This window comes from Mobula birostris, chromosome X (genome assembly GCF_030028105.1).
Source record: "Mobula birostris isolate sMobBir1 chromosome X, sMobBir1.hap1, whole genome shotgun sequence".
In the NCBI taxonomy this organism is placed as follows: Eukaryota; Metazoa; Chordata; class Chondrichthyes; order Myliobatiformes; family Myliobatidae; genus Mobula; species Mobula birostris.
Window position 1 is genome coordinate 77,787,471 of NC_092402.1, and position 25,050 is coordinate 77,812,520.

At 39.4% G+C, this 25,050-nt stretch overlaps 1 protein-coding gene across 2 annotated transcripts in view; it reads right to left on the bottom strand.

Moving 5' to 3' along the window:
• Positions 1-25,050, bottom strand: part of LOC140191461 (unconventional myosin-Id) — a 591,692-nt gene that overhangs the window by 211,954 nt on the left and 354,688 nt on the right. For both annotated transcript variants that reach the window (XM_072248895.1, XM_072248894.1), the window contains 2 exons: positions 11,029-11,252; positions 1,154-1,298 (listed from right to left, as the gene is read on the bottom strand). In XM_072248895.1, coding sequence (XP_072104996.1) covers positions 1,154-1,298; positions 11,029-11,252 — 369 coding nt within the window. The remainder of the gene's footprint in view (positions 1-1,153; positions 1,299-11,028; positions 11,253-25,050) is intronic.

Here is a 25,050-nt window from a genome sequence, read left to right on the forward strand (position 1 = left end):
GTGCAGATTTTCATTAATTCTATTGTGTTTCTTGTATTTATTGTGATTATCCACAAGAAAATGAATCTCAGGGTTGTATATGGTGATACATATGTACTTATATAATAAATTTACTTTGAACTTTTCAACTGAGTTTGTTAAAGTAATCTATATCTGCTCTTTCAACCATTGAACTAGCCAAAGTTATATCAAATTGATCCTGAAAAGCAGAATTTTTTTTGGAATAAATGGATCAAAACAAGAAGTCTATTTCCCATTTTGAATGGTCTGAAATTGGTGCAGAATTAGTTATTTACACTTGACTTCTTATGTAAAGAAGTGAAATGCAGAAGGAGTAATTTTGACTGTCTTATACAAATTGCAACTAATCATGTCATGTGGGAGAAACTATGGGCTTGGTTATAACATCCCTATTTTTGTATTCATTTTATGCTGTTAAAGTGTTTTTTTTAATAAATTACAGTTTCTGTGACCATTAGGGCTTGCAGCTAATGGTGTACAATGACATTATCAACATATGGCAGAGGTTTGAAAGCTACAATTTGAAATAATCTCCTGCTCAGTACATGCATGGAAACCAAATGTCACATGCTAAAAAATACGATGGCAAATTTAACCTTTTAAAAGAAAATATAACAAATATTTAAAATTTATTCCTGAATGGCAGTGAAGGAAGTCATCATATTGATGAGTAGGTTAACTCATCAGGTGAAATATATCACCTGATGAGTTAACCTACTTTTCCTTCCTGAATGAAATCTACAGATTATTGGCAGAAAACTACAGGGCATTTTGTGAAGTGAATAAGAGCCAGTAGTTAAATTCAGCAATCAAAACAAAACAATATCAAAGTCCATTGTTCCTTTTTGTTCTCTGAAATTTATTGACATTGAGAATGATACCTAGAACAAAGCATGAGGAAGAAATCCTTAGGATTGAAATTATCTCAATAATGAAAATCTATCCACTATCACTGGCAATTATAAGGGCCAATCTCAGTTTAATGCATTCTGCTTTCCTCTTGAAAAAAAAGCATATTTCCAAACATTTACTGTAAAGTTAAGAATTTTGTACCACTACTAGACTATCAGTACAGAGTAAGAAAGGAAGTTATCTCATGTGATTTCATCAATGCAATATCTTTATTACTCACGGTTGCCAGGTAATTGCCCTCCCAACTTCTCTGGAAGCCCAGGTCACCTCTCTGACCCTTCAGGTTCTCCAAAGCTGCAACCTTTGCTCTGACCTGCAGCAGGTCGGCAGGCGGGATACTCTTAATCACCTGAAATGCTCTCCATCTATTGGTAGGAATAAAATTAAAACAATTTCATGCAAGAAAGGCTCACTTTTAAATATCACTTTTCACAAAATGAGATTTGCAACCATTCAAAGTGTTAAAGATTAATAGATTAAAAATATAAAGCTTTTGAGAGGCCAATAGCATTTTGGTTTAACATCTCATCTGAATAAAGATGTTTCAGGCAGTGTACAATACCCTCAATGCTTTGCTGCAAGTGGACACTGGAGTGGGCCTACAGCATACATTCTACTTGAGATGAGAACACTATCTTTGAACCATGGATGTGAAAGCAGTAATCACTGTATGGGAATTTGTTACAGTAATCTGCATTACAAAGTATAAACTGCATTCACTGCTCAAATCACAGCATTTGACATAAACGGACTGTTTCAGAGGTTTCTATTAATATCTAAAATGTAAATGGAATGGTAAAAGTCCAGCGTTTTTCAGCTTCCCTATTGTTTCTTATGATGTGGAACATTAGTTATTAATGCTCTGATTTCCAATTATATTTTCAGCAGCGGAAAAAAACTCTAATTATAATTCATGACCAGCTTTCAAAGAAATGACAACTGTATTCTGCTGAAGAGCTATAAATTATAAGTTTTTGTTCTGACTCTGCTGAATGCCAAAATGAGTAGCTACACCATGTATAGGCAGCTTCAAAGCTCAATTTTATGCTAAGCTATCTTATCTCCACTCAAGTCAACAGCATGAACCTTCTGCATTAGGTGCTTGCTGATCCATGCCTACCTGACATCACTTTATCTCCATCGCTATGCAGAAGTTCAGTACTGTACTGCAACTGCAGAAGTATAAAATCTTTGCACAACAGACTAATGGATATTTCCTGAATGCACTCTGAAATGGAATCTAGGTACAAACTTCTCCAAATTTCCAATGGACTCTGTTCATTTTTCCAATAGCAGGAAGAACAGCAAGTTCAAATATTTTCATGGAAAGAAACAGTTGCAAGGGAGAAGTGCAAGTATTTTAAATTTTTATTTTATTTTTGTTTTGTATGTTAACTTTATTGCTTTAAATATTTACAAATATCAGTGGCATTCACAAACAGTTTAAACTATCACACTATTTCTTTGATAGCTTTATAGAATTACCCTAAGAGATGGCTACATTTTGGATGGGGTGACCCTATGCCGCACTAATCAGCTCGGAGCTGGCTTATTTGAAGAACTTCAAGAAAGGGCACCTACTCCTAGTATTAATGGGGCTTGTGAGCAGGTGATTGGCAACCTAGTCTGTACAAAATGCAGGCCCCCATAAATTCAGACTTGGCAGCAAAAGAAGGTCATGGTTTCTCTGTCTAGTTAAGAATGCCCTCATATTACATTATAGTCAAATCAGAATCAGATTCTTTTCAACATTTATATTCCAAATGAAGAGTGAATATCTGGGCAAAATAGTAACAAGAAACCAGAATGATCAAAAGTGGAAATAGGAAGAATTACTAGTAGAGGAGATTAAAAAAATAGGTACACTTTAGTCAAATTTATGAAACTATTATAATTTAAATTTATAAGTAATTTGCTTAGTTACACACCTTAAGTCAGTTTTATTGCTTAGTAGGTATATGTGCTTTTACTTGCCCAAGATCTAATCAGACCAAGCTGCTCAATGGAAAATCTTTGTTGAGCAGATCGATATCTGTACTGTCTTTTTTTGTTAAAATGTCCTTACAGCATTAAATGACACAAACTCACATGTGAGTAGATGAATTCTTTAATTATGCACCACTTGTACTGGCAGTTCATTCCACACTCTCACCACCCTCTGAGCCAAGAAGTTTCCCCTCATGTTCCCCTTAAACTTTTCACTTTTCACCTTTTAACCCATGACCTCTGATGGCAGTCTGACCCAACCTCAGTGGGAAAAGACTGCTTGCATTTACCCTATCTATACCACTTTGTATACCTCAATCAAACCTCCTCTCAATCTTCTATGTTCCAAGGAATACAGCCCTAATTATTCAAGCTTTCCCTTATAACTCAGGTCCTCCAGACCCAGCAACATCCTTGTAAATTTTCTCTGTACTCTTTCAATGTTATTTACACCCTTCATTCCACTCTGAATTGGCCCTAACAGAACACTGTATTTCCTAGCAACAAGCAAACTGCTGGAGAAAGTCAGGTAGCCAAGTAGCAACTGGGAGGGGGGTGGGGAGAGAGAGAGAGAGAGAGAGAAGGAATTGTCAACATTTCAAGTCAAAACCCTGTACCAGGATGAATTCCACCCACTACATTCCTTCAGCAGATTGTTTGTTGCTCCAGATTCCAGCATTTGCAGTTTCCTGTATTCTCCAACTATCTTCAAGCAACTGCACCCAATGTTTGTCTATGTATTTTGAGTAACCTGTCACATCACAGTGTATGAACAAAAATGGTTGCTGTGTACCGAATAGCATAAATAACTGAAATTTTGAGTAATTAAATGTCAGTACATTGTTCTGTCTACCTCCAATAGCATTCATAATGCAGGTCCTCCCCAGATTATGAAAGCCTGGTTTACGGACAGCCTATACATATGAATGACATTAAGGAGATCGGCTGCTTTGATTTTCCAGCTGTTACAATGTTGCAAGGATCTTCTGTCATTTTAGAAATCAGTTCACGACAATATCACTGCATCATGCAGAGAAATCCAAATGGATTAGTTAAACACCTTGGCTTAACTACATAAGACCATAAGACATAGGAACAGAATCAGGCCATTTGAGTCTACTCTGACATTTCATCACGGCTGATCCATTTTCCCTCTCAGCCCCAATCTCCTGCTCCCCCCCCCCCGCATCTCTTCATACCCTGACCAATCAAGAATCTATCAACCTCTGCCTTATTGTTTTACAAAATTGAATCACAGTGGATTTTAATTTGGCTTTTTTGACACTGATCAACAGAAAAAGAATCTTTCATGTCAAAGTGAAAACAGATCTCTACAAAGTTATCTAAATTAATTGTAAATATAAAACACAAAATAGTTGATTGCTTAAGTATTCCCCCCCACACACCACTGCATTAATATGACACACCAAATCATCACTGGTGCAGCCAATTGGTTTTAGATGTCAAATAATTAGTTAAATGAAGATCACCTGTGAGCAGTCATGGTGTTTCAATTGGTTGTAGTAAAAATTCACCACAGTCACTATCCTGGCAAAAACTACACCATGAAGATAAAAAGAACACCCCAAGCAACTCTGCAAAAAGTTATTGAAAGGCATGTTGGAAGATAGATATAAGAAAATTTTCAGGTTGCTGAATATCCCTTGGAGTACAGTTAGGACAATCATCAAGAAATGGAAAGAATATGGCACAGCAGTAAATCTGCTTAGAGCAGGCTGTCCTCAGATACTGAGTGACTGTGCAAGAAGGGGACTAGTGAGGGAGCCCACCAAGAGACTTATGACAACTCTGGAGCAGTTACAAGCTTCAGTGGCTGAGATGGGAGAGATTGCACATGGAACAACTGTTGCCTGCATGTTTCAGCTTTATGGAAGAGTGACAAAGAGAAAGCCACTATTGGGAAAATAACTCACATGAAATCTCGGGCTAGAGTTTGCTAGGAGGCATGTGGGAGGCTCTAATGTCAGCTAGAAGAAGGTTCTATGGTCTGATAAAACCAAAATTGAGTATTTTGACTAAATGTTACGTTTGGCTTAAGCCAAACACTGCACATCATCAAAAACACACTATCCCCAGCATGAAGTGTTGTGGTAGCTGCATCATGTTATGGGGATGCTTCACTGTAGCAGGCCCTGGAAGGCTTGTGAAGGTAGAAGGTAAAAAGAATGCAGTAAAATAAAGGGAAATCCTGGTGAAAACCTGATGCAGTCTGCAAGACAAATGTGACTTGGGAGAAGATTTATTTTCCAGCAAGACAATGACTCCAAGCATAAAGCTACAAAGGAATGGTTTAAAAAGAACAAAGTTAATGTCTTGGAGTGGCCAAGTCAAAGTCCAGATCTCAATCCAATTGAAAATTTGTGGCTAGACTTGAAAAGGGCTGCTCACTCACAATCCCCATGCAATCTGACTGCGCTTGAGAAGTTTTGTAAAGAAGAATGGGGGAAAAATTGCAGTATCCAGATGTGAAAACCTTTCGACACAAACTTAAGGCTGTAATTGCTGCCAAATATGCATCTACTAAATACTGACTTGAAGGGAGTAAGTAATTATGCAATCAATTATTTTGTTTAATAGTTGTAATAAATTTAGACTAATTTGTAGAAATTTCTGTTGATCACTGACAAAAAATGACAAATTAAATCCACTGATTCAATGTTGTAAAACAATAAAATATGAAAACATCTGGGAAGAGAATACCTTTTAAAGACACTGTACAGAAACACGTGGACTCCACAGCTGCCTGTGGCAACGAATTAAAAGGACACCCTTCTATTCTGAGGCCGTGGCCTTTGGTCTTAAACTCTTCCACCATAGGAAGCATTTTCTCCACATCCACTCTATCAAGGCCTTTCACCATTTGATTGGTTTCAGTTAGGTCACCCCTCATTCTTCTGAATTTTAGTGATTACTGGCCGAGAGCCATCAAACACTCTTCATATGACAAGCCATTCAATCCTGGAATCATTTTTGTGAACCCCCTTTGAACCCTCTCCAGTTTCAGCACATCCTTCCTAAGATAAGGGGCTGAAAACTGCACATAATACTCCAAGTGAGGCCTCACCAGTGTTTTATAAAGTCTCAGCATTAAATCCTTTTTGTATTCTGGTGCTCTTGAAATGAATGTGAACATCATATTTACCTTCCTCACCATAGACTTGATCTGCAAATTAACCTTTGGTGAATCCTGCATAAAGACAGGTTCCTTTGCTCTTCAGTTTTTTTTTACATTTTCTCTCTATTTAGAAAATAGTGAACGCTTTCATTTCTTCTACCAAAGTGCGTGGCCATACTCTTCCTGGCACTGTATTCTATCGGACACTTCTTTGTCCATTCTCCTAATCTGTCTAAGTCCTGTAGCCTCTGTACTTATTCAGAACTACCTGCCCCTCCACCTATCTTTGTATCATTTGCAAGAAAGCCATCATCCAAATCATTGACATATAACATAAAATGGACCGGTCCCAACAAAGACGCCTGTGGAACATCACTAGTCACTGGCAGCTAACCAGAAAAGGCTTCCTTTATTCCCACTCTTTGCTTCCTGCCAATCAGCCACCGCTTTATCCATGCTAGAGTCTTTTCTGTAATACCATGGGCTCGTAACTTGTTCAACAACCTGGTATGGCTCATGTTACCCTTGGTTAGCTTATGCTTTAATTTTAATATACTGCCAGGAAGCTGCATTTCCAACTGACAAGGAATGAAATCCTGTTTATAACTTGGGGAGGTTTGACTTTCTTCCTGATATTCACCAATTTCAGAACTGCATAAACATCCCTTGAATCCTGTAAATGTGTTTCTTTTAATTTATAAGTCTGCTTTTGATCAATGAATTTATGAAGTTTTCTTGAGCATACTAAGTTCTGGTGTGCAGAGTGATACAGATAAATTATTAGTGTGGCTGAGAAACCTGACAGTAGGAGAAATATTATTGTCATCTGTTGTAACTTCGGAGGACAGAATCAAGGATGCTGACATTAGTTTATTGTGTCTGGTCCTTAAATTTATGTGTTTGATACATAAATACATTATGTACACATGCAGAAATCGTGGCATTTAACTTTTTTAAAAAAAATCTTGGTACATTTGTTTTAAATGCTTCTTTGCACAACTAATTGAAGCACAAGAAGATGGCGGCACGCCTGCGCAGCCCTCCGGTGAAAAATGATATCATATCTGTTAAATAGGGGCTGTGGACAATTCTGATTTGATGGAGAATGGACGTGAAAGCACAGAGGAACATCTGGAGAAATTTCTGAAATGCTCGTTCGCTGCTGTTGTTACTGCGTGGTCGGGAATCTTTCGGAGGATAGGCCTCAAAATCCCCGGCCTTGCCTGCTTTTGGTGACCGAGAAGGAGGTCGAATCGTTCGGACAGAGATGGCGCTCAGTACTCGGTGTCGGACAGCTGATCAGAGCTCGAAGTTTTCGGATAACTCAGAGTCGGACCGTGGTCGGGTATGGCAGGGAGAGTTTTTCTTCCTTCTCCCGTCTGCGTGAGATGTGGGACATTTGAGAGACTTTGAACTTTTTATTGTGCTCATGGACTTCTTCATCAAGTTATGGTATTGTTGCACTGTTGTAACTATATCTTATAATTATGTGGTTTTGTCCATTTTTTCAGTCTTGATCTGTCCTGTGTTTTGTGATATCACACCAGAGGAGATATTGTATCATTTCTTAATGCATGCATTACTAAGTGACAATAAAAGAGGACTACGTGTCTTCATAATCTAATTGAGGCCAAAATATTATTGCATATGCAGGGCTTATATTTTTCATTTCATTTTACTTTCCATAAAAGATTATTTATTTAACTTGGAACTTCAATCACAAAGGTTCTTCAATATCTGGTTCCTATAAATGCAACTAATAATGACAAAATCATCAAGTGATGTGATATTCCTCTGTACTCATTCTGCAAATGACATGGTGCTGTTCTGTAATTTGTAGCATGTTGAACCTGAATTTGGAGGAATACATAAAAGAAACCCTTGCTACTTCAGAGGTGCTGAAAAATCTTTCTTTTGAAAGACTGGTGAATTTCATCATTCAGGCTGGTATTTTATTTAAACATGGGCACAAGTTAAAGCAAACTTGCACTGTAATCTGCAAGTAAATTGGTTTAGTACCAGAAGTGACTCTGTCAGTGACTAGAGTTAGTTGATCTTTTTTTTCTGAGCTTCTTGGCTACTGAGTAGAGTAACTGTAAATGAAATCCTCAGACTGAAAAACTTTGGCAAAATCTTCATTTTCTTTCATGTAATTATACATAAGGAAGTAGTTCCAAAAATATCCCCACAAGTTTACTGCACCAGCACCTCTCAAACCTAATACAAAGTCGAAAGTTGCAGGTGCATTGATATGGCAAGGATCCCCCCCCCCCCCCCATGGCACACAGCGCCCTGATAAGGATACATATCAATGTTCTTTTGTTGCTGGATCCAAATCCTAGAACTCCTTTATAACTGTTCTGTGGAGATAACTACAGCAACTCAAAATGATGGCTCACCACCACTTTCGCTAGGGCAAATCAGAATCACAATCAGATTTATTATCACCGGCATGTGACGTGAAATTTGTTAACTTAGCAGCAGCAGTTCAATGCAATACATAATATAGCAGAGAGAGAAAAATAATAATAAATAAAACGTAATAAATAAACAAGTAAATCAATTATGTATATTGAATAGATTATTAAAAATGTGAAAAAACAGAAATACTGTATGTTTTTTAAAAAAAGTGAGGTAGTTTTCAAAGCTTCAAAGTCCATTTAGGAATGGGGTTGGGCAAGGAATACTGCTCTTATTAGAGGTGACCATGTTCCCAAAAATGAATAAAAATAGAGCAAACTGTAAATTCTGCATGATTGCTACTCATTTATAGGCATGGAGTTTTATTGGCAAAATTACTAACTATTTTTTCTCCACTTATCCTCTGGGGTAGTTTTGATTTTTCAGCAAAGCTTATTCCTAACATGAGTAGTTTTGGTTTGTTTATATATTTTATAGGCAGCCGTTAGTCTCGTGAGCCCATGGATTTGTGCCTTGAAAGGTTTCCAGGGCGCAAGCCTGCGCAAGGTTGTATGGAAGACCAGCAGTTGCCCATGCTGCAAGTCTCCCCTCTCCACACCACCGATGTTGTCCAAGGGAAGGGCACTAGGGCCGGTACAGCTTGGCACTGGGGTCGTCGCAGAGCAATGTGTGGTTAACTGTCTTGCTCAAGGACACAACACGTTGCCTCAGCTGAGGCTCAAACTAGCGATCACTAGACTGATGCCTTAACCACTTGGCCACATGCCAACACTGTTTATATATTATAGTTTTATAAATAGTTAATTTTTTCAGTCTACAGTAAAATATTTCTGAAATCACTTCAAAGATATTGCATTTATCTGTATCTCTTACATGAACTGTTTACACATTGCAAACTAAAGCTGTTATACAGTATATCCTGAAGCTTGATAAAGAATTTTTGATTCTGTTCTTCCTGTTACTATTGATGGTGAGGACGCGGATGTGGTATAAGTACTTGGGGGTGCACCTGGATGGTAGACTTCTGTGTTGGTCCTCCACTCAAGCTGTGTACAAGAAGGGCCAGAGTCACCTCTACTTCCTGAGGAGACTTGAGGTCCTTTGGAGTATGCAGACCTTTCCTTCACATGTTCTTCTATGCAGTGGTGTGCTGGGGGCAATGGTATCAACACGGGTGATGCCAACAGGCTCAAACTGATTAGAAAGGTTGGCTCTGTTATTGGAGTCAAACTGGACATACTAGAGGCTGTGAAAAGGACCCTATGGAAGATCTTGATAATTCTGAACAATGTTTCTTACCCTCTGCATGCCACCTCGGCTGAACAGAGGAGTACTCATAGTAATAGACTAAGACAACTGCACTGCTCCAAAGAGAAGCTCCATGAGGTCATTCTTGCCCTCAGCAATTAGGCTCTATAATAAGTCAACCTATAGCGGGGGAAGTGATGACCCCCTCCTGTTGGACTTTTTAACCTCTGTTTACCACAACCTGCTGTCCTGGACACTGCAATACTACCATCACTTATCTGGACAGTGTGGATGTGCACTCATTACTGTATAATACTCTAAATGCACTACCATTTTATTAGTGTGAACTGGAAATCTTGTAATATTTGACTTGTAAATCTTGTACATCTTATTTTTAATGTAACTTTTTAAAATTTTCTCAATTCTCTTCTAGTATCTGTATATCTGTGCATTTGTAATACTACTGTGATACAGTCATTTCCTTTAGGATCAATAAAGTATTTTAATTTGAGTATTGTGCTGTAGTTAGCCTATTATATAATCCTAAAGATGCCTGATCAAATGGTCAAATTTGATAGCCATGAACTGATGAAGTTGTCAAAGCAATGGTAAACAATATGTTCTGAACTGATAAAATGAGGTTGCACACCACTTATTTTGCATATTGGGGTAAATCACCAAATATAGAATTTCTTCAAATTTCAATATAGTTCATTAGACACATGAAAATGGAAGATGTAAATTTTAACTCAAATGATCAAGTTGTGATAATGGAATCTACTTAAAGTTTGGAATAAACCACAGTTAAATCTTAAGCAAAAGTTACAGGGCAAAAACAATTAGAATTTCAAATGTCAGTACAGTAAACCCTTAACTTTCATTTTCACAAATTTGTGGTCAAAACCCAATGCTACAGTATTGACTAGACGTCATACTACAAGTTCTTCTGCTCATGAGAAAATCTTTCAACAACTAATTTCAGTCTCTATTCAATCATTGGGGGGAATTTTGACCTTTTAAGAATGTGAAGTACTTTGCAGAAGCAACAAACACTACGTCTTTTTAAGCTGTCCCACTAACAGCCAAGGTTCACATCTCTACCCATGTCTATGTGACTTATCACTTGATAGAATTCAGGGAAAATCTCCTGGCAAATAAGAGTCTTGTTCAATTTTGCAAAGACCATCCACAAAATAACTCAGCTGGTGAGCAACTGTGATAATAATTATTTGTGGTTTTTGAGATCTAAGGGTGTATGCTACACAATCACTAAATCACATTGATAATGCTGGTCAGCATTTTACCTTTGGTAAACAGACTGCAATGTTTCATCAAATTTATGCAGGATCTTGGGTGGAGTTGGCCATTTCACATGTTTACCATAATCCTTCATGGTTCCAATGTTCTGGAAACGCCTGCCTACCTCCCGGATATAATATTTCACCTTGTACTTCCTGTAATGGTTTATGATAATGTAGACAGCTTTTGTGCGTTTATAGCGAAGTCGAGCTATGGTTCCCCTCCAGACCTATAAAAGAAAGTGGATATTTAATTAAGGAAAATTGACTAGAACTCTACCAATTACATAAAATACAAGCAGATATGCCCAAATTAGCTTAAGTATCTTTGAATCAGAATCAGGTTTATTATCACCGGCATGTGATGTGAAATGCCGAACACAGAAGGAAAAAAAAAGCAAAATAAATCAATTACAGTATACATATTGAATAGATTAAAATTGTGCAAAAAAACAAAATAATATATATTTTAAAAAAGTGAGGTAGTGTCCAAGGTTTCAATGTCCATTTACGAATCGGATGGCAGAGGAGAAGAAACTGTTCCTGAATCACTGAAGCCTTCAGGCTTCTGTACCTCCTACCTGATGGTAACAGTGAGAAAAGTGCATGCCCTGGGTGCTGGAGGTCCTTAATAATGAATGCTGCCTTTCTGACACAACGCTCCTTGAAGATGTCCTGGGTACTTTGTAGGCTAGTACCCAAGATAGAGCCAACTAAAACCTTGCGTTTCAAATTGAACTATAAGGGTATGTTGATAAAGACCCAATAAATAGTTCCTTAATAGGTCTTTGATCACTTGCCATTTCCACATCATTACTTTGGCCCTCCAACATATTTACTGAAATTAGGAACTTCTTGATTCAGACTGAATCAGCTTTAAGATTATTTCAGGTATGGAAAAGTACTTTTTCTCTTCCTTACCAAATTCCTTCCACAAGACTATTTTGCCCCATTCTATCATCAACAAAGTATGGTGAGTTGATCCTTGGTTTTCATTAACTTGTAAACTGTATAAAATTCTTCAAGGAAAAATTCTTTATGAAGTCTTTTGGTTGGCTGCTCTACCGATTCTCAATATTTAAAAATTATCACCTTTTGTCAGTGGCTGAGATCCAACAACCCCAGGACGACAGAATGGGTGAGAAGCCACTGTGGCTTTCCTGGATTCCATTAGCATATCCACAATTACTAATCAACATTGCAGCTGTTCAGATTATCATTTTATTTGCAAACAAAACTCTTGCTTTTAACAACCTTTAGCTGGGTGATTGCAGTTACAATACAACTTTGGCCCTTACTGAAACCTCCTTTGCTACCATACCATACCTAAGCTTATGGGGTGTTAGCTTTCATAAGTCACGAGGTAATGATGCAGCTCTATAAAACTCTGGTTAGGCCATACTTGGAGCACTGTGTCCAGTTCTGGTCGCCTCACTATAGGAAGGATGTGGAAGCATTGGAAAGGGTACAGAGGAAATTTACCAGGATGCTGCCTGGTTTAGAGAGTATGCATTATGATCAGAGATTAAAGGAGCTAGGGCTTTACTCTTTGGAGACAAGGAGGATGAGAGGAGACATGATAGAGGTGTACAAGATATTAAGAGGAATAGATAGAGTGGATAGCCAGCGCCTCTTCCCCAGGGCACCACTGCTCAATACAAGAGGACATGGCTTTAAGGTAAGGGGTGGGAAGTTCAAGGGGGATATTAGAGGAAGGTTTTTTACTCAGAGAGTGGTTGGTGCGTGGAATGCACTGCCTGAGTCAGTAGTGGAGGCAGATACACTAGTGAAGTTTAAGAGATTTCTAGACAGGTATATGGAGGAATTTAAGGTGGGGGGTTATATGGGAAGCAGGGTTAGGGCCTGTACTGTGCTGTACTATTCTATGTTCTATATACTTTCCCACATATGGACCGTTTTCTAGGAACACAGCCACATCCCCTGTAATGCAGTGTCTTCTGTACACAACCAAAATAATAATTTGGTTTCAATTTTGAATTGGTTTTAATACTGGGAATTTTGTAAATGGAAACCAGAAGGTACCTATTTACTGAGCCACACATAAAAAGTTGTTTAACAAGAAAAATGTTCAGGTGAGGGTGTTTTAATTAAAACAGCTTGACTTTTCATTGAAATTCAGGTGTTTGAAATCTGAGCCATGTTGATTTCTGTCAGAGTTGACCGGGAATGACTGACAGGAATTGAGCCATATGACAAGAGATTTTTAGGTTCAAGTACTGGTGCATGCTCGAAAGAAATTGTAACCATAAAACAATTTTCCACAATTGTGCAGCACATAAACAGGCTATTGGTCTATAATTTTTTTTAATTCTGACTCTTTGGAAGAGCAATACAATTAATTCTAATTTTCAAATGGATATGCTGCAGGTGGTTATTGAACGAGATTGTGGTAATGGCAACTGGGAACTTTTCATTGCTTACAGCTCTGCCTTTAATACCATCATTCCAAATAAACTGATTCCTAAGCTCCGGAACCTGGGCCTTAGCACTCAGATCTGCAGCTGGATCTTCAACTTCCTCACAGACAGGACCCAGGCTGTAAAAACAGGGGACAAGCTCTCCTATACAATCACTCTGAGCACCGGTGCCCCACGAGGCTGTGTACTCAGCCCCCTGCTGTACTCACTGTACACCCATGATTGTGTAGCTAAGTTTCCGTCGAACTCAATATATAAGTTTGCTGATGACACAACAATTGTAGGCCGTATCTCGGTAATGATGAGTTTGAGTACGAAGAGGAAATTAAGAACCTGGTGGCATGGTGCAAAGACAATAACCCATCCCTGAATGTCAACAAGACGAAGGAATTCGTTGTTGACTTCAGAAGGAGTAGCGGACCGCATGACCCAATTTACATCGGTGGTGCGCAAGTGGAGCAGGTCAAAAGCTTTAAGTTCCTCAGGGTCAATATCACAAATGACCTGACTTGGTCCAACCAAGCAGAGTTCACTGCCAAGAAGGCCCACCAGCGCCTTTACTTCCTGAGAAAACTAAAGAAATTTGGCCTGTCCCCAAAAACCCTCACTAATTTTTATAGATGCACCGTAGAAAGCATTCTTCTGGGGTGCATCACAACCTGGTATGGAAGTTGTCCTGTCCGAGACCGGAAGAGGCTGCAGAAGATCGTGAACACGGCACGGCACATCACACAAACGAATCTTCCGTCCTTGGACTCACTTTACACCGCACGCTGTTGGAGCAGTGCTGCCAGGATAATCAAGGACACGACCCACCCAGACAACGCACTTTTACACTTTTCGTTCCTCTTCTCTCCGGGAGAAGGCTCAGGAGCTTGAAGACTCGTATGGCAAGATTTGGGAACAGCTTCTTTCCAACTGTGATAAGACTGCTGAACGGATCCTGACCCGGATCTGGGCCGTACCCTCCAAATATCCGGACCTGCATCTCGGTTTTTTTGCATTACCTTACTTTCCATTTTTCTATTTCCTATTTATGATTTATAATTTAAATTTGTTATATTTACTATCGATTTGTAATCCAGGGAGCGGGAAGCGCAGAATCAAATATCGCTATGATGATTGTACGTTCTAGTATCAATTGTTTGGCGACAATAAAGTATAAAGTAAGTACTCTGCGCACAAATGCAGAACGCACTGGATGTTAATACATCACAACTACTATTCATCTCTGAGTTCCCCAGAATTTTCAGCTGATTCCTAATCTTTGAGTGGAGGGAAGGAAACATTCCCTAAACCGGCTGCTCAGCCTTGCACTAACTATTAAACTACCAGACAAGTGTGACCCTATTCCAAGGACTAGGATTATTGCCCTTGATTAAAATGATAAATCAAAATACTTGGTTTTCTTTTAAGCTTTTATTCGTACAAAGTTCAAAGTAAATTTATCATTAATGTACATGGATGTCACCATACACAACCCTGCAATTAATTTTCTTGTGGACATTCTCAATAAATCCAAAATAGAATAATATCCATAACAGAATTAATGAAAGACTGCACCAACTTGGGCATACCAATGCGTTTCAATGTTAAATGCATTTAAAAATATATTTTCGAATAAGTTTGACTGTTATAAAGTACTATACTTATGTACTTTATTTCCATAAGACATAGGAGCAGAATTAGGCCATCTGTCCCATCGAGTCTGCTCCGCCATTCAATCATGGATGATCCTATTATTCTATCTCCTCCTCAACCCCAGTTCCCGGCCTTCTCCCCATAATCTTTGATGCCATGTCCAATCAAAAACTTATCAATCTCTGCCTTAAGTACACCCAACAACCTAGCCTCCACAGCTGCATGTGGCAACAAATTCCATAGATTCACCACCCTTTGGCTGAAGAAATTTCTTCACATCTCTGTATTGAAAGGGCACCCCTCTATCCTGAGGCTGTGCCCTCTTGTCCTAGACTCTCCCACCATGGGAAACGTCTTTTCCACATTACTCTGTCGAAGCCTTTCAACATACCTCCTATCAATCAGTCAATGCTCTAACCATGTTAGTAACTTCCCTGTAATACTATGGGCTCTTAACTTGGTAAGCAGCCTCATGTGGCACCTCGTCAAAGGCCTTCTGAAAGTCCAAATATACAACATCCACTGCATCCCCTTTATCTATCCTACTTGTAATCTCCTCAAAGAATTCCAACAGGTTTGTCAGGCAGGATTTTCGCTGAAGGAAACCATGTTGACTTTGTCCTATCTTGTCCTGTGTCACCAAGTACTCCTTAACCTCATCCTTAACAATTGACTCTAACATCTTCCCCACCACTGAGGTCAGGCTAACTGGTCTATAATTTCCTTTCTGCTGCCTTCCTCCTTTCTTAAAGAGTAGAGAAATGTTTGCAAATTTCCAGTCCTCTGGCACCATTCCAGAATCCAATGATTTTTGAAAGATCATTTCTAATGCCACCACAATCTCTATAGCTACCTCTTTCAGAACCTCTTTGCAGTTCCTCTGGTCTGGGTGACTTGTGTACCTTTAGGTCTTTCAGCTTTTTGAGCACCTTCTCTCTTGTTACCATAAAAGTACCAACTTCTCTTCCTTCACACACTACAATATCAGGCATACTGCTAGTGTCTTCCACAGTGAAGATTGCCGCAAAATACTTAGCTCATCAGCGATCTCCTTGTCCCCCATTATTATTTCTTCTGCCTTATTTTCTAGCGGTCCTATATTCACTCTCATTTCTTTTATTTTTAACATACTTGAAAAAACTTTTACTATCCACTTTGATGTTATTTGCTAGCTTGCTTTCATATTTCATCTTTTCCCTTCTAATGATTTTTTTCTTAGTTGCTCCCTGTAGGTTTTTAAAAACTTCCTAATCCTCTATCTTCTCACTAATTTTTGCTCTGTTGTATATGCCCTTTCTTTTCCTTTTACAATAGCTTTGACTTCCCTTGTCAGCTACGGTTGTACTATTTTACCATTTTGAGTATTTCTTCATTTTTGGAATACACATGTCCTGCACATTCCTCATTTTCCTAGAAACGCATGCCATTGCTGCTCTGCTGACATCCCTGCTACGTCAGACTTTACTCTCTCCCTAAAATATTTTAAGTTAAACATAATCATATTATGACATCTGGTTCTTAAGGGTCCTTTTACCTTAGGCTGTCTAATCGCCTCCGGTTCATTACATAATACCCAATCCAGTATAGCTGATCCCCTAGTAGGCTCAATGACAAACTGCTCTAAAAAGCCATCTCTTAGGCATTCAACAAACTCAATCTCTTGAGATCCATTACCAACCTAATCTTCCCAATTGACCTGCATATTAAAATCTCCCATGACTACCATAACATTTCCCTTTTGATTCGCCATTTCTCTTTCCTGTTGTATCTTGTGGTCCACATCCCAGCTACTGTTGGGAGGCCTGTATATAACTGCTATTAATGTCCTTTTACACTTGCAGTTTCTTAACTTGACCCACAAGGATTCAACACCTTCCGATCCTGTGTCACATTTTTCTACTGATTTGATGCCATTCTTTACCAGTAGAGCCACACTACCCCATCTGCCTACCTTCCTATCCACCTGATATAATGTGTAACCTTGGACATTCAGCTCCCAACTTCAACCACCCTTCAGCTACGAATCAGTGATGGCCCCAACATCATACCTGGCCATCTGTAATACTGCAACAAGGTCATCCACCTTATTTCTTATACTACGTGCATTTAGATACAACACCTTGAGTACCGTATTTGCTATCCTTTCTGACTCTGCATCCCTAATGGTTTGATACTCAGCTTATTGGCTGCAACTAAGTCCCATCACCTGCCTGCCGTTCCTGACAATCTGGCTGCACGTCATCTTTACTTTTTTACCATCCGTCCTTCCCTGAGTCTCTTCACTTCAGTTCCCACCCCCCTGCCAAATTAGTTTAAACCCTCCCCAACAGCTCTAATAAACCTGCCTGCGAGAATATCGGTCCCCCTCGGGTTAAGTTGCAAACTGTCACTTTTGAACAGGTCATACCTCCCCCAGAAGAGACCCCAATGATCCAAGCACCTGAAGCCCTGCCCCCTACACCAGCTTCTCAGCCACGCATTTATCTGCCAAATCATTCTGTTTCTACCTTCACTGGCGCGTGGCAGAGGCAGCAATTCAGGAATTACTACCCGGGAGGTCCTGCTTTTCAGCTTTCTACCTGGCTCTCTAAATTCTCTTTTCAGGACCTCATTGCTTTTCCTTCCTATGTGATTGGTACCAATATGTACCAAGGACATCTGACTGCTGCCCGTCCCTCTCCAAAATAGACATAGATAGACATAGACATACTTTATTGATCCCGAGGGAAATTGAGTTTTGTTACAGCTGCACCAACCAAGAATAGAGCATAAATGTAGAAATACAAAAACCACAAACAAACAACAAAATGCAAACTATGCCAGATGGAAATAAGTCCAGGACCAGCCTATTGGCTCAGGGTGTCTGACCCTCCATGGGAGGAGCTGCAAAATTTGATGGCCGCAGGCAGGAGCAACCTCTGATGACGCCCAGTGTTGTATCTCGGTGGAATATGGCTGGAGTCCAAAAGCAAAAAGTTCAATATCCGGGCTACAAACACATTCCTCGATCGTAATATGACCAGGATTGCACCATCCGTTGTTAACCAAAACAGAAAGTCCCCAACTCCTTTACGCTTACCGCTCTCAGTCCACTTCCAGTCAGCCTGAATGGATGCGATCTGAGACATCCCTGACCCTGGCACCTGGGAGGCAAAGTACCATCTGGGTGTCCCGTTCATGTCCACCGAATCCCAATTATGTATTTCCACTGTTACTCGTCAGAGGCACCAAGAAACAGTGCAAAAGTCCCACTACCAGCAGGAATTATCATTGCATCACATATCATGGAAACAGGCCCTTTGGCATACTGAGGGATATGTGCTTAGCCCACTGCTCTACTCCCTCTATACCCATGATTGCTCAATTACTTTTCTTGTGGCTCAAATGCAATCTATAAATCTGTTGATAATACAACCATTGTTGGCAGAATATCAAAAAGAGATGGGAGGGTATACAGAAGTGAGATATACCAGCTAGTTAAGTGGTGCCACAGCAATAATCTTGCACTCAACGTCAGTAAGCCCGAAGAGTTGATTGTGGACTTCAGAAAGTGTAAGATGAAGGAACACATACCAATCCTCATAGAGCGATCAAAAATGGAGAGAGTGAGCAGTTTCAAGTTCCTGGATGTCAAGATCTGAGGATCTAACCTGGTCCCAACATATTGATACAGTTATAAAGAAGGCAAGACAACGGCTGTATTTCATCAGGAGGAGTTTGTCACCTATAGATGTACCGTGAAGAGCATTCTGACAGGCTGCATCACTGTCTGGTATGGGGGGGGCGGGGGTTGGCTACCGCACAGGATCGAATGAAGCCACAGGAAGTTGCAAAATTAGTCAGCTCCATCATGGGCAATAGCCTCCGTAGTATCCAAGACACCTTCAAGGTGTGGTGCCTCAGACATTATTAATGACCCCCATTATCCAGGACATGTCCTCTTCTCATTGTTACCATCAGGAAGGAGGCACATTCAGTGATTCAGGAACAGCTTCTTCCCCTCTGCCATCAGATTCTTAAATGGACATTGAACCCGTGAACACCACCTCACTTTTTAAAAACTGATTCTGAAGCTGAGTCTGTGCTGACTGACCATCAAGCATCTAACATTACTCTTATACCACCTTAACCCTTTTATACTTGTATATATTCCCATCAACTCTCTTCTAGATTCAACTACTCATTACACACAAGGGGTAATTTACAATGGCCAATTAGCCCATTTATCCACACATCTTTGGGAAGTGATATGAAACTGGAGCATCCAGAGGAAGTTTAAACTCCACATACACAGCACCAGAAGTCAAGACTAAATGTCAGTCATTCGAGGAAGCAACTCTATGAGTTAGGGAACTGTGCTACACTGTAGTCCAGAGTAATCATCTGCGGATGGGACATCAGGTTGCACTACTTGAGGTCTAACATCATCTCATTATCTACCCTGTTTTATGGAAAAGCTGTGGCAGCAGGCAGCTGAGGATCCCTGCTACTGCAAAAGTTAACTGTTACCAAAGGAACCCTGCAGGAGCCAAACAAAAGGCATGTGGTAAGTTATTGACTATCTGGTCCATTGAAGCTCCTTCTGCTAGTTTCAGACTACTGGATTCCATTTATTAAGGAATTTTCCTGACAAATAATAGATTAGGATAATAGACATGAAACAGTAGAATAGTAGATTAGCTCCTTGTGGATGAGTTCACACTGCTTTAAGATGTTTTTCCATACACAGGATATTTGGCATAAGATTCATGCAAGGGCTTCATTTTCACTGTTGCATTCTTTTTACATTTTACCAATGATATTCTGTTCTAAGGTTAAGTTTATTTTAAACAAAATAGATCAGTAGCTTATCCTGCTATGAAATGATTTTCAGATGCGATGCTATTTCCCTTCAAACCAAGAAGAGAATGTATTACTATCTCACTTATTCTCTCCTTGCTCATGGACTGAATTATTTGCAACTATAGCAGAGAGCAAAGAAGCAAATGCATATAAAACACATTCCTCTTATGAAGCTTCCATCTAAAATTATCAATGAAAGATCTACAATATTTCTGTATTTAAACAGTAGGCTCTTTGGTACTAAGTTTATTGTGGAACCAGACAGAACATATTGTAGATCTTCCGTGTGCAGGTCAGTGGCACTAGGCAGAAAATGGTTCGGCACAGCCAAGAAGGGCCAAACGGCCTGTTTCTGTGCTGTAGTTTTTCTATGGTTTCTATAATAATCATGAAAATGGAGACGAGCAGCAGTAATTGAATATCTTCAATACTCTCCAGAGAAAAGTTCAAAGGCACTGGCTGGAGTCAGGGCTTTATGCTTTGAAGAAGAATTTCAAGTTGTATACTTTGATAATAAATGAACCTTTGGCTGTTGGTAGGGTCACTCATACCAAACAGATCTAAAGGTGGTCCACCAGTCCTCCAGGTTTGGGGGTTCAGCTCAGGGCTAACAACCCTGAGTGGTAAAACTCGATTGTTCTGGAAACAACAATGAAGAATCCTTTCTACATCTGAGTACGGTGGTATTCCTGAGTCTCCAACTGGGACAGTAGTGAAAACCGAGAAGAAGTTTCTGACACGATGAAGGAAACCCTGAACATAGCCAGAGATGGAGGACCTTCATTGCTGCTCTAAATGCCAGCGATTTAACAGGCAGTAAGTGAGATATATATGTAAGCATATACTACCTTGAGATTCATTTTCTTGCAACCATTCTTACAGGAACAAAAAAAAATTTACAAACACTATACATAATCATACAAAGACTTACAAAAAAAACCTATGCGCAAAAGAAGTCAAACTGCACAAATAATAAAATAACAAAAAGGCATGACCTAGATGGTGCTTTCTTGTGGTAGCACTCCATGTAAATGGGGTCAATGATGGGGAGGCCATTGCCTTTGACGGAGGGCTGTATTCACCACTCTTTGTAGCCTTTTTTGTTCCCATACCAGACCATAACACAACTAGTTAGGATATTCTTTACAAAACTTACAGAGTAAAGGCACTGCCTTACAAGATTTAAGACTGTTCAATCAAATTTCCCATATTCAAGCATAGAGGAGAACAAAGTAATTGTTACTCCAGATCCAACGCAGCACAAAAAAGAGCCATTAAGGATAAAGAACACAATAATAAAAATACAATGACTTTAAGTACAGTACATATGATAGCTTATATACATTGATCGTATGCCTATAAAGTGACACTAGGCACAGGAGTGTCTGAACTTAAGGTGACTGACAGGAAATGATAAAGTAGTGGTGGTTAGGGCTGTGAAGGGGTGGGTTAGTGGGTGGAGGTGTTGATCAGCCTTGCTGCTTAGGGTAAGTAACTGTTTTTGAGACTGGTGGTCCTAGTGAGGATACAATGTAGCTTCCTCCCTGATGAGAGTGGGACAAACAGTCCATGAGCAGGGTGGGTGGGATCCTTCATGATGTTACTGGCCCTTTCCTGGCACTACCTTGTATATACAGTATGTCCTTGATGGCGGGTAGGCTGGTGCTGGTGATGCACTGGAAAGCTTTGACAATCCATTGTAGAGATTTCCTGTGGGCTGCAGTGCAGTTTCCATACCAAGCAGTGCTGCAGCTGTTAGGAAGCTCCCTATTGCGCATCTGTATAATTACTTGAGTATAGATTGTATTGTCTAGCCCTCCTTAGCCTCTTCAGAAAGTAGAGTCATTGGTGAGCTTTCCTGATTGGGTAGAATATGTTCTGGGACCAAGAGAGGTTGTGCACAATATACATTCTCAGGAGTTTGAAACTGCTCAGTTTCTACTGCTATGCTGCTGACGTAAAGAGGAGGTGAAAGTGATGCAATTTCCCCTGAAGTCCATAACCATCTCCTTTGTCTTGCTGACATTGAGTAAGAGATTATTTGCCTGGAACCAGGTCTCGAACTCTTCCACCTCCTCTCTGTAGACTGTCTCATCGGTCTTAGTGATGAGCCCCACCATTGTCATGTTATTGGCAAACTTGACAATGACGCTTTTACAAACGTACTTAAAATTTGTTGCTAACAAAAATCTGGTTAAATATTTTATACTTTAACTTGTGTTTTATGAATGGGGGAACAGTAGCTAATAACTCAGTTAAAAATCCAGAGATAATCATGTATGTGTTTCAAAACCCTTAACCTATTCTGCATAGAAATGTAAGATAAAATGCAAACAGATGCAGCCTTTCACATAAAGCCCAAAATGGATGGCTAGGGGCACTCTATGGAGACATGAGGTCTCCCATACTGGATTTGGATGTCTATAGGCTTGCATTCCAACTGAGTTTTAATACATTGGGAAATACTGCCAGCCACTTAAGGAATCATCATGGATCTGCACCCCCTGCTTGACTGGAAGCCTATTCTAACTTTAAGCATTTCCTTATACTATGTATCTCACTAAATTGGAGGAAATAAAAGCACCAATGCAACTTAAAAATGTCAATTATTCTGTTCTTTTGCAGATATCTGTGATAAACCAAGTTATGACACATATGAAACTTTGAAAACAAAGATCTGGTTGGGTTAATAATAAAATGGCAGCCTCCCTTTCTATCAGCAAGTGTTCAATTGTGAGGCTTTGCTGGAGGTCAGAGGTTAACATCTTATTGCTTTTAAGTCTTGGCTTATTCCTTTTATACCCAAAAGATTTTCCACTCATTTACCAGCTCTGCGGGTCTACCATACACCAAATTGGTTTGTTGAACAGATGAAAAATTTGATGCATTTTAAAAATTGCTGTCTAATGTTTCAGTACACTTCTATTTCATCATGTTGACATTATATAAGCCATCTCAACTTCAACAGGCTACACAATCCAGCTGTTCTTTATTTTGTATATTTGCTTACTTATTTTAGCGCCTCAGTGTGCAGCAGGCCATTCTGGTCCACTGAGACACGCCACCAAGCAACCCAATGATTTAAGCCTAGCCTAATCACAGGACAATTTGCAGTGACAAATTAACCTACTTACGGTATGTCTTGGCATCATAACTCTATAGGGACACAGGAAGGGATGGAGGACTCTTCATTATGTGACAGCTATACCACTTTCAGATATCATTGCAAAAAAAAACTTCTATCATGCTCATGTTGCTTTCCTAAAAATAATTATGGACATTTTAATTTTCAGCAAAGAAAATGAAAGCAGAGTTGTAGAAATGAGCACTAAAGTGGTATTTTCAGCCTCTGCAGTAAGGTATATTATTGAGGTCATTTATTGTGGTGGTCAGTTCAAATAGTCTAATTGTTTTTAAGCTCAACCTTGTAAAAAGCATTTAATTGTTATGACAGGCAAAAAAAATCACAGGAGAGAACAGAGAATGATATAAAATATATCCTCCTATTTGCCCTACTTAATCAAATAGCATTGTGCTCCACTTGAACCTCCTCCCTCCCTCCCTCCCTTATTTAAGGTTCTTAGCATAATCATCATTTCCCTTCTCATCTTATCCATATTTCTCTCTCAATTCATTTACACTTTTTAAAGAACTCCCTGAAGGAAACTAAGCTCTATTAACTGCAGGAAAGAAAGTTCAAAGACAATCAAGGAAAATTAAACTTTGAGTTAATTTAATGTCCTGTCACCTCTGCCTAGTAAAACATTTGGCCTAGACAAACTTAAAGGTCATGAAGGAACTCTTTGTATGCATTAAATGAAAATAAATCATCCGGTTTCATCATCAACAATGATAACAAAAGCATTTTGTCAATTATTTTACTGAATTAGATAATTAAGATGCCAGCATTTAAATGTATTCAGCACTAATCTTTTTCTCTCCATTCTACGGTGATGACTTGATGACTTCCTTGTGGCAACTGCTTACTGAAAGAATGCTGAAATATTTCCTATACAAATACATATTGTAGCAGTTTGCAACTGGTGGCTCGTGGAGTATTTTGGGTTCCTATTTATGAGCTATTGTCTTGGCCTATTCTACTTAACATGTAGGTTATGTTATATTTCATGCTGCAACAAAACTTAATTTTTGCCATGAGGATTAGTGTGGTCCCTGACATACTTTTGTAGCTAGATCATTTTGTGACAGGGAACATGTGGACTTTATTTGCCCAAATTAGTTTGCTCTCATCAGTGCATGGTAGGTTATGTCTAACCAATCTTAATAGTGTTTTTCAAGGAGATATTAGGAAAGTTGATGAAGGAAAGCAGTGGATGATGTCTATATAGACTTCAGCAAGGCCTTTGACAAGGTCCCATATGGGGGGTTTAGTCAAGAAGGTTCGGGTACTTGGCATTCGGGATTAGGTACTAAATTGGATTGGATTCGACATTGGTTTTGTGGGAGAAGCCAGCGTGGTAGTAGATGGTTGCCTCTGACTAGTAGGCCTGTGACTAGAGGTGCGCCACAGGGTTCAGTGCTGGGTCCTTTGTTGTTTGTCATCTATATAAATGATCTGGATGATAATGTGGTAAACTATATCAACAAATTAGCAGATGTCATCAAGATTTGGGGCCTAGCAGGCAGCAAGGAGGACCATCAAAACTTGCAATGGGATTTGGATCAGCATAAAAAAAAAGGCTGAAAAATGGAAGATGGAATTTTAATGCAACAAGTGTGAAGCAGGGCACTGAGGAGTGTAATAGAACAGAGGGATCTGGGAATACAGATCCCTAGTTCCTTGAAGGTGGCTTCACATGTAGATAGGGTCATAAAGAAAGCTTTTAGCACTTGCCCTTTACAAATCAAAGTATAGAGTAGAAGAGTTGAGATGTTATGTTAAATTTGTACAAGATGTTGGTGAGGCCTAATTTGGCACATTGTTTGCAATTCTGTCACCTATCTACAGGAAAGACATCAATAAGATTGAAGGAATAGAGGGCACACTTATAGGAATGTTGCTCGGACTTGAGGACCTGAGTTATAGGGGCAGGTTCAATAGGTTAGGACTTTGTTACCTGGAGAGTAGGAGAATGAGGGGAGACTT